Source organism: Crinia signifera, chromosome 12 (assembly GCF_055691185.1).
Source record: "Crinia signifera chromosome 12, ASM5569118v1, whole genome shotgun sequence".
In the NCBI taxonomy this organism is placed as follows: domain Eukaryota; kingdom Metazoa; phylum Chordata; class Amphibia; order Anura; family Myobatrachidae; genus Crinia; species Crinia signifera.
This window is the reverse complement of record NC_139228.1, coordinates 58355075-58368540: the sequence shown is the minus strand read 5'-3', so window position 1 is coordinate 58368540 and position 13466 is coordinate 58355075. Positions and strand designations below refer to the sequence as shown.

Below are 13466 nucleotides of genomic sequence, written 5' to 3'. Positions count from 1 at the left end.
TACTTTATCAGCATAGCTCATAGGCTGCCTTACTTGTGTAGTTTTATGGCAGCAGCATAAGCTACGATATCAGCGTAGGCTGGCGCCGTGAAACTACACAATTATTATTATTATTATTATTATTGATAAAGCGCAACGGAAGCTAAATAAATGTTTGGTACTTGTTTAGTTTCACGGCGGCAGTTACGTACTTAGCGTAGTGTCCCTTTCAGAATCGGCTTCCTGTTCCCGTGCCCAGCGCTCTCTTTGGTGGAGAGGTGATCATGCTGGGGCCGGCGGAGAGGCACTCCATCTGTTTGACACGCAGGAGCGTCGCAGACGCTCTTGCAATGATACGCTCCTGCGTCTGAGTAGCTATTGCTGAGATGTATGATATGGCAGGTGTGAATGTGTTCCTGAAACACCCCCACCACACCCCCACTATCCACAGCTGCCCAAAGTGTGGCGTGCGGACACGTTACGTGTCCTCCCGACCTTTTCACACCCCATATATAGTGTGTGGCGAGCCCGAAGCGTGGCGAGCGGATGCGGATTACATGTAAGGTAATCCACGTCCCCTCGCTGGGTTCGCTGCGCTCGCCACGCTTCGGGCTTGGTAGCTCGCTGCGCTCACCACACTACATAAAATCAACTCCACGCCGACGTGGATAGTGGGGGTATGAGAAAAGGTCGGGGGACGCGTAACGCACCCCCCATAGAGTTGGAGCCACAGCGCTGAAAGCTCGATCCCCAGATGAATTCAGGGAAATTCTGGGTACTTTTAGTACTTCATAAACCGATCGTCGTAATCGAGTGGGACAATAAGGGCTCAGAAGCTGCTGCAGGTACCTTGGGCCCTGGTCATGTACAGCTTTAAAAGTCAGTAAGCCAATCTTGAAAATTATTTGTCATCTTATAGGCAGTGAAGGGAGTATAGAATGGGTGTTATGTGGTTGCAGCTGGGCTGATTGGTTAATAGCCTGGCAGCTGTATTTTGTACCATCTGCAAGCGTCGCAATTCTTTTGCTAGGAGACTTTAGGCAGGTCTTCTGAGGAAATTAAGTGCTTGATTCTGGCTATATTCCTTAGATGATAGAATGAGGATTTAATTGTGTCTGATACCTGATGTTTAAGTGTCAAGCCACTATCCAGGACAACACCAAGATTCTGCACATGTTCCGTATTTTGAAGTTATGCACCCCCAAGTGTAAGTCCTGTTGGTTGGCTCTTCTGAAGTCTTGTCCTGTGACCTATAATAAGCACCTCTGTTTTATCAGGGTTCAGTCGCAGCCCACTGGCACTCATCCACTCCTGCAGCTCAGCTAGACAGCCATTTAGAGTTGGTATTGGGTTCTCAGCGCCTGGAGCAAAGGACAGGTATAGTTGTGTATCATCTGCATAGCAGTGGTAAACCAGGCCATGATGTCTGATTATTTCACCAAGTGGTAGCATGTAAACAGCAAAAAGCATGGGAGATAATATGGAACCCTGCGGGACACCACATGGAAGTGGCACTGGTGATGAGGAATACACTCCAGATGAAACTCTCTGTGACCTACCAGTGAGAAATGATTTGAACCAGCTAAGAACGGTGCCATCCAACCCACAGAAATTTTTCAGGCACTGAATTAGAATATCATGGTCCACAGTATCAAAAGCAGCTGAGAGATCCAGAAGGATTAAGAATGAGCAGTCACCTCTGTCTCTTGCCATCAGAAGATCATTAGGAACACATACCAGGGCTGTGTCAGTGCTGTGTCTTCTCCTGAATCCTGACTGGAATGGATCATACATATCATGGGCTGACAGGCGGGTTTCTAGTTGAGTTGCTACCATTTTCTCAATAACCTTTCCTAGAAAAGAAAGGTTTGATACCGGTCTGTAGTTGCTAATGCAGTTGGGGTCTAAATTTTTTTTTTTTTTTTTTTTTTTTTTTCAAGAAGTGGTCTAACAATTGCTTCCTTTAGTGGCTCAGGAAAAATCATACTTGCCTACTTTTGAAAAACTGTTTCAGGGAGATTCCAGGTGCTGCGTGCGCCCGACCTAATGCTACATCACCCACAGCATACTTACCATCAGGATACTGGATGTTGATATTCCGGCCCGGTTTCTTTGCTGGTGTCTGGATTCCGGCCCTGTTATTCAGGCTGCCAGTCAGGATTCCAGAGCTGGGATTTTGACAGCTTCCCCACACAGCCCCATATTACATTATACACAGCCCCCCATATTACACATCAGTATACACAGCCCCATATACATTACACATAGCCACCGTTTCTCATATTGCACCCAGTAAACAGCACCAGAGTCCACTATAACTGCACATAGCCCCCCTCCACATATTACACCCAGTATACATATATAGCACCATCCTACATTAAAGAGAATGAGCTGCAAATAGCAACGAATGAGTATAAACGCTCAGCCTGTGCCCCACAAAAAAGAGACATAATTGCTGCAGGGGGGAATGCAGGTAGGGTAGGTGCCAGCTTAAAGCAAGAGGGAAGATAAGGGGAAGGACAAAAGGTAAATGGCCCCTCCCTAGGGGATAGGCCATACTTAAGGAAGGGGGAGGATGGGGGTCATTACACTCAGAAGCAACCCCAGCAAGGATCATCCAGCAGCAAGAAAAAGGAACCAGAAATTATCCTAAGTATTATTTATTTACAAGTATTCCTTCTTATTCTTTTACTTAATCTCCTATTCGGCACCCTGCCACCCTCTATAGTTGCCCGTCACAATCTCCCAATGTATGTTATGAATTCAATAGTCAATGCAGCACACAGAGGTTCTGGTTCTGCCTGGTCACGGTGGGCATTTTGCCTTTGCTGCTCTCGTATTATGCATCTGTCCTCTCTCAGTAATACCACATGCTGTTTGGGCAACTTTACCCTAAGGAATAAAGGCACCTTATAGGGTTTGTGCACCAATTACCTAACAGTACAGTGGGGATTCAGGGCAGGAGTAGTTCAATGCTGCTTAATAGGAGGTTACTACAAGGGACAAGGCCAAAATAAAAGTACTTTATATATATAAGGGATTTAAGATTATACTCCCTGCAACCTTTAGCAAGGCAGCAGAGAATTAGGCCCAATGGAGACAAGCAAGTTTAAAACAAGTCTCATGATCCCCCCCCCCCTTAATGAAATTACTGAGGGCTTGTCTTGGTGACCCCCTACACACACAGCTTTCGCTCTGCTGCACACAGGACTCTCAGACACACACACCTCTCACTCAGATGCACACACACACACACACACACACACACTTCTCACTCGGAGGCACAAACGCCTTTCACTCAGACACACACACACACACCTTTCACGCAGACACACACACACACACCTTTCACGCAGACACACACACACACAAATGCCTCTCACTCAGACACACACTCCTTTCACACCTCTCAATCAGACGCACACACCTCTAACTCAGACACACACCTCGTGTAAATGTTGATGTGGTATATATACACCATAAGTTCACAAAAAATTACATTTGAAATGTTTACCCACTCATAATTATCATACTGTGGCACAATGTATGTCCGCTTGTGTAATGCTCCTAGTCTTGTAACATACTCATAACAACAATGGGGGGTATTCAATGCCGTGGGCAAGCAGTGACAGCGAGTAGGATTTTCTGCTTGCTGTCACTGCTCACCCTGTCAGTATTCCACTGACCCCCCTCATACGCAAATTCCCCCTCGCTCCGTTTATTGAGCGAGGGGGAATTTGCGTATGTGACTGCAGAAGCTGCGAGACTCGCGGCTAATTACAGCTGCAGGTCTCGCTGTTTAGGGGAATCCTCGCTGTCCTGTGACGGTGAGGATTCCCCTGGAATGTTGAATAGTGCGACCGGCCAGCGCAGGGGTTAAACAGCGAGCATGGCTGGTTTTCTGTGATCCACTCTGTTTAAACCCCACGCAGCGGCATTGAATACATGCCATAGTTGCAACTCCAAGATGGAACAAGCTGTAAACAGCGCCCTAGACATTGGCCATCATAGTTAAAAGAAATACCACAACCTTACTTATTGCAAGCCCAGGAGTAGTACAGTAGACCACAATATATAGGAAACACTTTCCACAACAAATGAAGAGGCCACCATATCTTACAAGTTTATAGAGTCCTGGACTGTACTGGACATTTCTCACTGCTCAATAAAGGTGGTTCCAAAATCACATCTCTCACTCAGAGACACACAAACCTCTCACTCACATGCATACACACACACACACACACACCTCTCACTCGCATGCATGCACACACACCTCTCACTCACATGCATGCACACACCTCTCACTCACATGCATGCACACACACCTCTCACATGCATGCACACACCTCTCACATGCATGCACGCGTGCGCGCGCGCACACACCTCACTCACATGCATGCATGCATACACACACACACACACACACACACACCTCTCACTCACATGCATGCACGCACACACACACCTCTCACTCACATGCACACACACACACACACACCTCTCACTCACATGCATGCACACACACACACACACACACACCCCTCATTCACATGCATGCACACACACACCTCTCACTCACATGCATGCGCACACACACACACACACACACACACCTCTCACTCACATGCATGCACACACACACCTCTCACTCAGAGACACACACACACACCTCTCACTCACATGCATGCACACACACACCTCTCACTCAGATGCACACACCTGTTTTATTAAACACACACTCCTATTTCAACTAAATAAACAAAACTTCCCCTAAGAAAACAAACACACACTTCACATAAAAAATGTACAAACATATCAAATCATTGCTCCGTTCGTCCCCCCCCCCCCCCCCCCCCCCACACACACACACACTGTAACATGAACCAGGTGGCTGTCAGTGCCCCTACCTGTGGCTATATTCCCCACACGGTGCAGGAGAGCACTCCAGCCAGCCAGCTACTGCAGCATTGGAGCCCAGAGGAGCTGTGCGCAGCAGCTCCCCCTAGTGTCAGTCGGCTGCCAGCTCATTCTCTATGTGAGAAAAGAAGGCGTCACCTGCACTGGCGGCCATGTTTGTGTAGCTGCGGCCATGATCTGAAAGCCGCGGCTAGGAGGATGAATAAAGGAAGGGGAGGACAATGCACGGATCACCAGGCTGGCGGCATGAATTTCGACTCGTGGAGGTTTCTGGTCACTTCCAGGCTGCTGCTCTTCCACCCACTGTGCACAGATCTGTTCGATAATCTGGAGGTTTCTTACAGCATTTAATGCAAATCGCATTCGATGTGATCTCTGCCCAATTTTATTATAGCAAGGTGCATTCGATGCATCGCAGGATTGTATGCACAATTCTACGCCAAACAAAAAGCATTTTTGATGCGATTTATCAAAAGGTGATCTTCAAGGGAAATCGAGGTACTGGTTTCCTAGCACGGCGCCACCAATTTTAATTGTAAGCCATCGGGTCGGAAAAATCGGGTCGATCGCTTCACATGCGATGCGACGGACCCGAATTTTACATTGGACACAATTTTAAATGCCCCCCAGACCCCAATTTTCATTGTATACACACCATGATGGGTCAAATGCCCCCCCCCCCCATTGTTAACGCCACCCCATGATGAATGCCAACCCAAAGCGTGGCGAGCGCAGCGGTACGCGTCCTCCGACCTTTTCATACCCCCGTCGGCGTGGAGTTGATCTTATATAGTGTGGCGAGCGCAGCGAGCCATCGAGCCCAAAGTGTTGGGAGCGGACGCACATTATTTCACAGGTATTACACGTGCGCTCGTCACACAGCGGGCTCGGTGGCTCGCCACACTATATAAAATCAACTCCATGCCGACGTGGATAGTGGGGGTATGAAAAGGTCGTAGGATGCGTACCGCCGCCGCTCGCCAAGCTTCGGGTTGGCGTTCATCGTGGGGTGGAGTTAACAATGGGGGGCATTTCAAATACAAATTACCCATCAGGGTGGGTATACAAGCAAAAATCGGGTCCATTTGGGCCATTTAACATTGTTCCTTATGTAAAATCGTGTCCATCGGATTGGTCGCATCGCATGCCATTATAATGGCATGCGATGGACCCGATTTTACATTTGTTGGGAAAGCAGTAAAAAAGCCCAAAATCAGGTCGGTCTGGTCCCTGAATGTAATCGCACAAGTGTATGGGTAGCATAAGACTTATGAGACTATTCTCACATGTGCAGATCGAGGACGCTATTGCCAATGTACGTCAGTGGGAGCCCCCCATCCACGGCAATACTACTTGCTATCACAATTGCACCATCAATGGTTGTTTAGCATTATGGTCATGACCGTCGCCTTCCCTACTCTTCAGCACAGAACGCGCTTATGCAATCAGGGAATTGTTACTGTCCACAGATATCATCTAAAACACGTCTTCAACCTGTGGCCCTCCAGATGTTGTAGAACTACATGTCCCAGCATGCCCTGACAGTTTTGGCATGCTGTCATAGGAAATATGTGGCAATGCATGTTGGAACATGTAGTTTCACAACATCTGGAGGGCCGTAGGTTGAAGACCCATGATCTAATACAAAAAAAAATAAATAAAACAATTATCTATGGATGTTCGGTGGGGCGGGGAGCGGCGCAGACCTGTTCGAATGAACACAACCTAAGTACCAACCTGTCATTTTTCAAACACAGCCTGTAACAGGCCAGTTAGGAGCTGATTGGCTGGTACTTTATCAATGTCCACTAAATCTCTCTCCAAGTGTTAGTACATAGGGGCAGATTTATTAAGCTTGGTGAAGTGATAAAGTGTCTGGTTTTTATCACCGGCCAATCAGCTTCTACCGTTGAAGTTACAGGCTTGGCTAGAAAAATGACAGGTAGGATCTGATTGGCTGGTGATAAAAACCAGACACTTTATCACTTCACCGAGCTTAATAAATCTACCCCACAGTTCCCTAAGAAATGTGGAATGAAAACATGAAGGGCCTAGTGACAGCAGGTAGCCAGGTACAGAACACGTCAGAATAGGGACAATTTATCCTATTCTAATGCCACAAATACAATATGAGAAGGAATTATTATTTTAGGCATTATTCATTTTGAAGTATTAGTAAATAAAAGTGCTCATAGAACCCATAGTTACTATTACCCCTATCACACCGCTCCTCGGACCCAGGCAATTGCCGGCTTGGAGAACACAGCGCATCAGCTCAGCGCAGACATGCGGTGACTCCCTGCTCAGCCAGCTGTAGTGCGCATGTGCGAGATCCCCAGAACCAGCACCACCACAGCTAGGGACAGCAGTACTACATCCAGGGACAGCACTACACCTGCAGCTGCCAAACTGTCGGCCTTGCTAACCATACATACACTGCCCTGCAAATTACCGTGCATATAGCATAATACCGTGTATATAGACAGCAGTGCTGATATAGACTTTCATTTGCCACACACACCGCCAGTGTAATACATGGGAGGGGGGAGCTTTACAGAGAATATTTGGCCATTCACACCCGTCCCTGCCCCAGTGGACGTTACAATCTATACACCCTACAATATCTACACACACATACACTAGGACTGCTAGAAACCAATGTACCTACTAGAATGTTTTCAGGCTGTGGAAGGAAACCCACAAAGGGAGAACATCGCTACTCTACACACATGGAGCCTTTGGAGAAATTGTACCCGTGAGGCAGTAATGCTAACCACTGTGCCATCAGTGCTGTCCAACAATTGAGACAAGAGGAGCGAGATGTAGCGAAGGTGGTAGATTTATCGATCCTTCGAAAAGAGGTCAAGTTGACGAGTTGCAAATAGCAACCAAATAGACTTGAGATATTCTGTAGAATTAGAACTGTGACGCCAGAAGTGATGTACAGAGAGATGGATCAAATCTTGTAACTTTACCGGGGTGAGAAGTATCCCATAGCAACCAACCTGCATCTAGCCATCAATTGTATTCTAGTACATTATATAGAATGCTAGCTGAATGCCGATTGGTTGATATGGGGAAAGGGAGTTTTTGTCTTACCAGTAAAATAATTATCTGTGGCACCATTTAGGGGTCGAGCCGCCCCCTAGACACAACACTTTCAATTGCACCAATAAAGTCATTGCTCTACTCAATGCCCTCCTTCCATCAAGTGTCACTCCCATAGCTCCCAGCATGACCCATTCAAGGAGGGACAAAATGCTCTGCTGCTGGACTTGCTGCCAGTGGCAGTTGCAGAGATAGGACTGCACTAATGTACAAAATTCAAATAGGGGAGCCCACTTGCCAGTGAGTCCCAGACTGTGGTGTTTGGGGTGTCAGTTGGTGGCACTCCCCTATCTGAATGTTAGACTGTGCTGCAGCCAAGCATCTGCAACTGCCACTGGCATGGAAGTCCAGAAACAGCATCTTGTCCCTCCTGGAACGGGTCATGTTGGGAGTGCCTAATGGGAAATCCACCACTGGTCTCCTGTATGTCTGAAAGGCACCAACTCGGAACATGTATGTAAATAAAGATATCACAGGACTGGAGGAGTTGGTGTACACCATGAAATACTAGCCAATTCATTATGCAGCAATGCTAGTCTGCTCATGAGATAGAAGCCACATTTAGCAATCGATTCCTCGTATGACAGGTGGAAAACGGTGGCCAGATTAGAGAACAAATTTAGGTTCTCTAATATTTATTTTTACTAGTTGCGATATTAAGTTTAGAATTTAGAAAGGATAAAAAAAAATTCCTATAGATCAGTTGCATAATGTAGGTGCCATTCAAGACTATGCTTTGTTCCATTATGACATCACAGTTACTGATGACATCACAGTTACTGATGACATCACAAAGCTACTTACACAGCTGCTGAAGTCACTGAGGCTCAGATTACAGACACTCATAGCCGTATACACATCTTGTGATATTGCTGGTCTGATTTTTTTCTCTGAGACCCCCTATTCTTGTCTTTGGACATAACATGGGACGTAAAAGGAGAAAGCAAGCGAAGGAGAAACCATGGAGATGTAGATCATGGAGATATAGAGGAAGGAAGATGCATTGGAGAAGGAGACAGTGCAGGAAAAGAGAGCAGTCAGCAAGAATGGTGAGAAGAGATGCATTTGTGGCATGTGTAAGAAGAGGTTGGCGGAGAATTGCGAAATTTATGACAAAGAAAAGAGATCAGGTCATAAACTCATGTCGCAAATTTCAAAGATTTTGGCATTTGAGAGACAGGAGAAACACGATCATTACTGAAGACCCAGGTGAAGGATGCAGCCATTGGGCAGGCCAAATGAACTTGCCAAACAGAGAGAAAACCGAAAAAAAATCAAGCAAAGCAGCCCCCCAAACACACTGGGAACGATTTGCTGGTTTTCTTACAAAGAAAAAACAACGATTTTTAACAGCAATTGGCAGAAGACAACCAGACATCCCACCGGCTCAGCAAACTGCAGAGAAAAGCGCCACTGCCCCCTTAACCGTGGAAACATTTACTTTTCACTTGCTACTTGGAAAGGGGAGTTATGGCAAAGTAATGCTCGCGACAGAGGCCATTCATAAGGAAAGAGTGGCAGTTAAGATCTTACGGAAGAGAGCCCTTATTGAAAAATCAAAGGAGAGAGCATTACTAGAACAAGAGGACATTTTGACAGAGTGTCGTGTTCTTCAGTTGGCACATGAGAGTCCATTTCTGACCCATGGATTTGCAGCCTTCCACACATACAGTTATCTGTACTATATCATGGAATTGGCTGGTGGAGGGGATTTGTTCCATTATGTGAAAGCAAAGTATCCGTTGATGCCAACCACAATAACATTCATTGCAGCAGAACTGGTCTGTGGCCTTCAGTTCTTACATTCCAGAGGCATAATACATAGAGACCTAAAATTGAACAACGTTTTGCTGACCACAGATGGCCATATAAAGATCACAGACTTTGGCCTGGCCTTAATGAATGCATATGGAGAGGACAATACCACAGAACCTGTTGGGACACCTGCCTACGTGGCTCCAGAAATGATAAAATGCCAGTCATACAGCGCAGGGGTAGACTGGTTCGCATTTGGGGTCATGTTATATATCCTCACCCTAGGGCACTTCCCTTTTCATGGGAAGGACAAAAAAGCGACTCTCAGTAGGGTCCTTGATCAAGAACCATCGTATTCAGGGCTTACTGATCCCATAACAAAAGACATTCTATCTCAGCTCCTGTGCAAAGATCAGACCCTTCGGCTCGGGGTGCATGGAAATGTGCGTAAACACCCCTTCTTCTCTTCTGTTAAATGGAAAAGGATAGAGACTGGAAAAGCAGCATCTCCAGTAGTCCAAACGCACAATCCCTTCAGTGATCTAGATCAAGTTCCTTTGCCCTGCAGTGAAGCTGACAAAAAAATGCCAATTCGTTACATGCACCACCGCATGTTTGATGACGTTCAATTTGTGTGCCCTAAATGGGGTGAAACGTACCATAATGCGTCAATGGAGCCAGATATTATACCACCACCTGACTTCGACCTGCACAAAAAACAATAAAAAAAAAAAAGTGAAGCTGACAAATCGCAATTCGTTACATGGACCACCGCATGTTTGATGACATTCAGTTTGTGTGCCCTAAATGGGGTGAAACGTACCATAATGCGCCAATGGAGCCAGATATTATACCACCACCTGACTTCGACCTGCACAAAAAACAACAGTAAAAAAAAAAAAAATCTTGTACAGGTGCCCATACACCTTACAATTATTGTATACAATATCACATGTCATTGCATCTCGGTTTTGCGATGATCATCGCAAAACCAAGATGCGATAAGATGCGATATTGTATACAATATCCATGATCTTTACTCTGGTATGAACTCCACTGTAAACTGGGGATTAGGGCTACTGGCGACACCCCACAAAAAAAAACGACACCAGGCAGCCACCTCACGGGTGTGTTGGAAGAGCCGCTAAGCATTTTTAAGATGTTGACAGTGACATCCACCTCATGAATAACTTAATAAATTGAAGATTTTATCCCAGGCAATGGTACAGATGGAGCCTCCACCGCCAGGGGTGCGTGCGCACGAGACTCTCGCGCGCCCCGTGGCAACGGAGCCTGCCGCCTGTCCCCGCTGCCTCCCCCGCAGTCGTCCCCCCCCCGGAACTTGGCAGTGTCTCCCTGAAGCGGAGACGGGCAGGGAGACGCTGCCCATCCGCCGCAATACTGGGACGCGTGTGTGAGACGCACGCGCATCCCAGTCCCTATCACCAGCGCTCGCCAGTGACAGGGATCTGGTGGGCGCTGGCCAAGGATGAGCGGCGCTACAGGGGCTATCTAATTAGCCCCAAGAACGCATGCTTTAAGTCATTAAAGAGGAAAGGGTACTTGTGTAGTTTCAATATACACCCAATATATCGGATGCGATATCGGCCAATATACGCCCAATATATCGGATGCGATATCGGCCGATATATCGATATTTTGACCTGTTCATAACCCCACTATCCACTACGCATGGAGATGATTTTATTTAGTGTGGCGAGAGCAGCGAGCCACCGAGCCCGAAGCGTGGCGAGCCCCGTGAGGGGACTCCGATTACTGCGCTCGCCACCAGGGCCGCCACTAGGAATCTTGGGGCCCGGGATGTGCCGATGTGGGCAGCTGCCCGGGCCCCTCCAGAGGCCAGGGACAGCTGTACCAACAGCATCCTGATGTCGGCGGCCTTGCTCGCCACACTATATAAAATCAAATCCATGCGTAATGGATAGTGGGGTTATGAACAGGTCAAAAATCGCATCGATATATCGGCCGATATTGCATCCGATATATCGGACGTCGTGAAACTACACTTTACTTGAAAACGCCACTAGGCCTGGCCACATTTCTTGAGTTGGACAAACTGAAAGCCACACGGTGACGTTACCAAATAATTCCTGCATCTGCCTCTGCCTGTGGTAGGTAGATGTACCCAGAAACGCGCTGGACGCCCTCCAACTATACAGAAGCACAGACACTCGGGAAAACAGTTTGTCAGTTTGTAGTATAAAAGCAGCGCAAGACGAGTCTGGTCTGGATCAAACATTACTTCATTTATACTTTACTGACAGATAATTCATTCTGACAGGGTTGATTGCAATCGGTTACCCAACAAGACCCTCACTGCCACTAGAAACACATACATACACAATGATTTAATAGTGGACCGGTCACTCCAAAAATATAACTGCTTTGCCATCTATAAACAAGAAATACTTACCCAGCCAGAATGCAAAGCACCAATGAAATGGTGTGCAAGCGCTGGAGCCGCAAGTCGGCTGAGGTAAAAGCGATTCAGGGGTAGATGTATGAAACGGTGATAAGGGAGGAGGAGTGGCCCATGGCAACCAATCAGCTGCTCTGTATAATGTTATATTATGCAAATTATAGATGTTACGTCAGTGCTGATTGGTTGCCATGGGCCACTTCTCCTGTGGCTCACTGCTCCCTTATCACTGCTTCATACACCTACCCCTCAGTGACATCAGTAGTGGTGGCATCACTTAGCACTGGTGTACTGATAATGTATGTGTGGTATACACTGCACATGGGTGCCAGAGTCAGAGAGAGCCCTGTGCCACCCACCCTGCTGCTACTGCCTGGCACACAAACAGTATAAAAACACAGCACAGAAAACAAAGTTGAACTCTGCAATATTCAGGATCTGCCCAGCTCGCAGGCTTCACCCCCCCTCCCCCTGGAATATCTCTTACCTACATTAGCCAGGTGAGGACACAGGCCGCCGCTGTGATATGTGGCTGGGTCCTCCACTTGTGGGAACTGGGAGAACAACGAAGGCGCAACCAGGGGCTGGCTGGCAACTTTTAGCCTGGGGGGCCAGTCCAGAGCACTGGCCCATAAGTAACAGCGCATCGTTAAATTTAGGTTTTGCAGTTTAAAAATATGTATTAATAAAAAATAAAAAAAAAATAATAGGACACCACAGGCTGCTCCCCTGTATAACATCAGGACACCACAGGCTGCTCCCCTGTATAATATCAGGACACCACAGGCTACTCCCCGTCTTATAATAATAACAGGACAACAGAGGCTGCTCCCCCTGTATAATATCCGTACACCACAGGCTACTCCCCGTCTTATAATAATAACAGGACAACAGAGGCTGCTCCCCCTGTATAATATCAGGACACCACAGGCTACTCCCCATCTTATAATAACAGGACAACAGAGGCTGCTCCCCTGTATAATAATGGGACCCCCACAGGCTGCTACTCCTGTATAATAAAAGTACACCACAGGCTGCTACCCCTGTATAATAGGACACAACAGGCTGCACCCCCTGTCTTATAATCATAACAGGACCCCACAGGCTTCTACCCCTGTATAATAATAATGGGACCCCCACAGGCTGCTCCCCCTGTATAATAACGGGACCCCCACAGGCTGCTCCCGCTGTATAATAACTGGACCCCCACAGGCTGCTCCCGCTGTATAATAACGGGTCCCCCACAGGCTGCTCCCGCTGTATA

At 47.1% G+C, this 13466-nt stretch overlaps 1 protein-coding gene across 2 annotated transcripts in view; it reads right to left on the bottom strand.

Annotated features, from left to right (window-relative positions):
* LOC146049623 (cholesterol 24-hydroxylase-like) overlaps positions 1-13466 on the bottom strand; it is a 92312-nt gene that overhangs the window by 65204 nt on the left and 13642 nt on the right. Inside the window, exon 2 of one of the 2 annotated variants that reach the window (XM_083166185.1) lies at positions 1717-1832. The exons of the other annotated variant lie outside the window; for it this stretch is intronic. Coding sequence (XP_083022311.1) covers positions 1717-1778 — 62 coding nt within the window. The 5' untranslated portion in view covers positions 1779-1832. The remainder of the gene's footprint in view (positions 1-1716; positions 1833-13466) is intronic. 2 annotated transcript variants of the gene reach the window in all.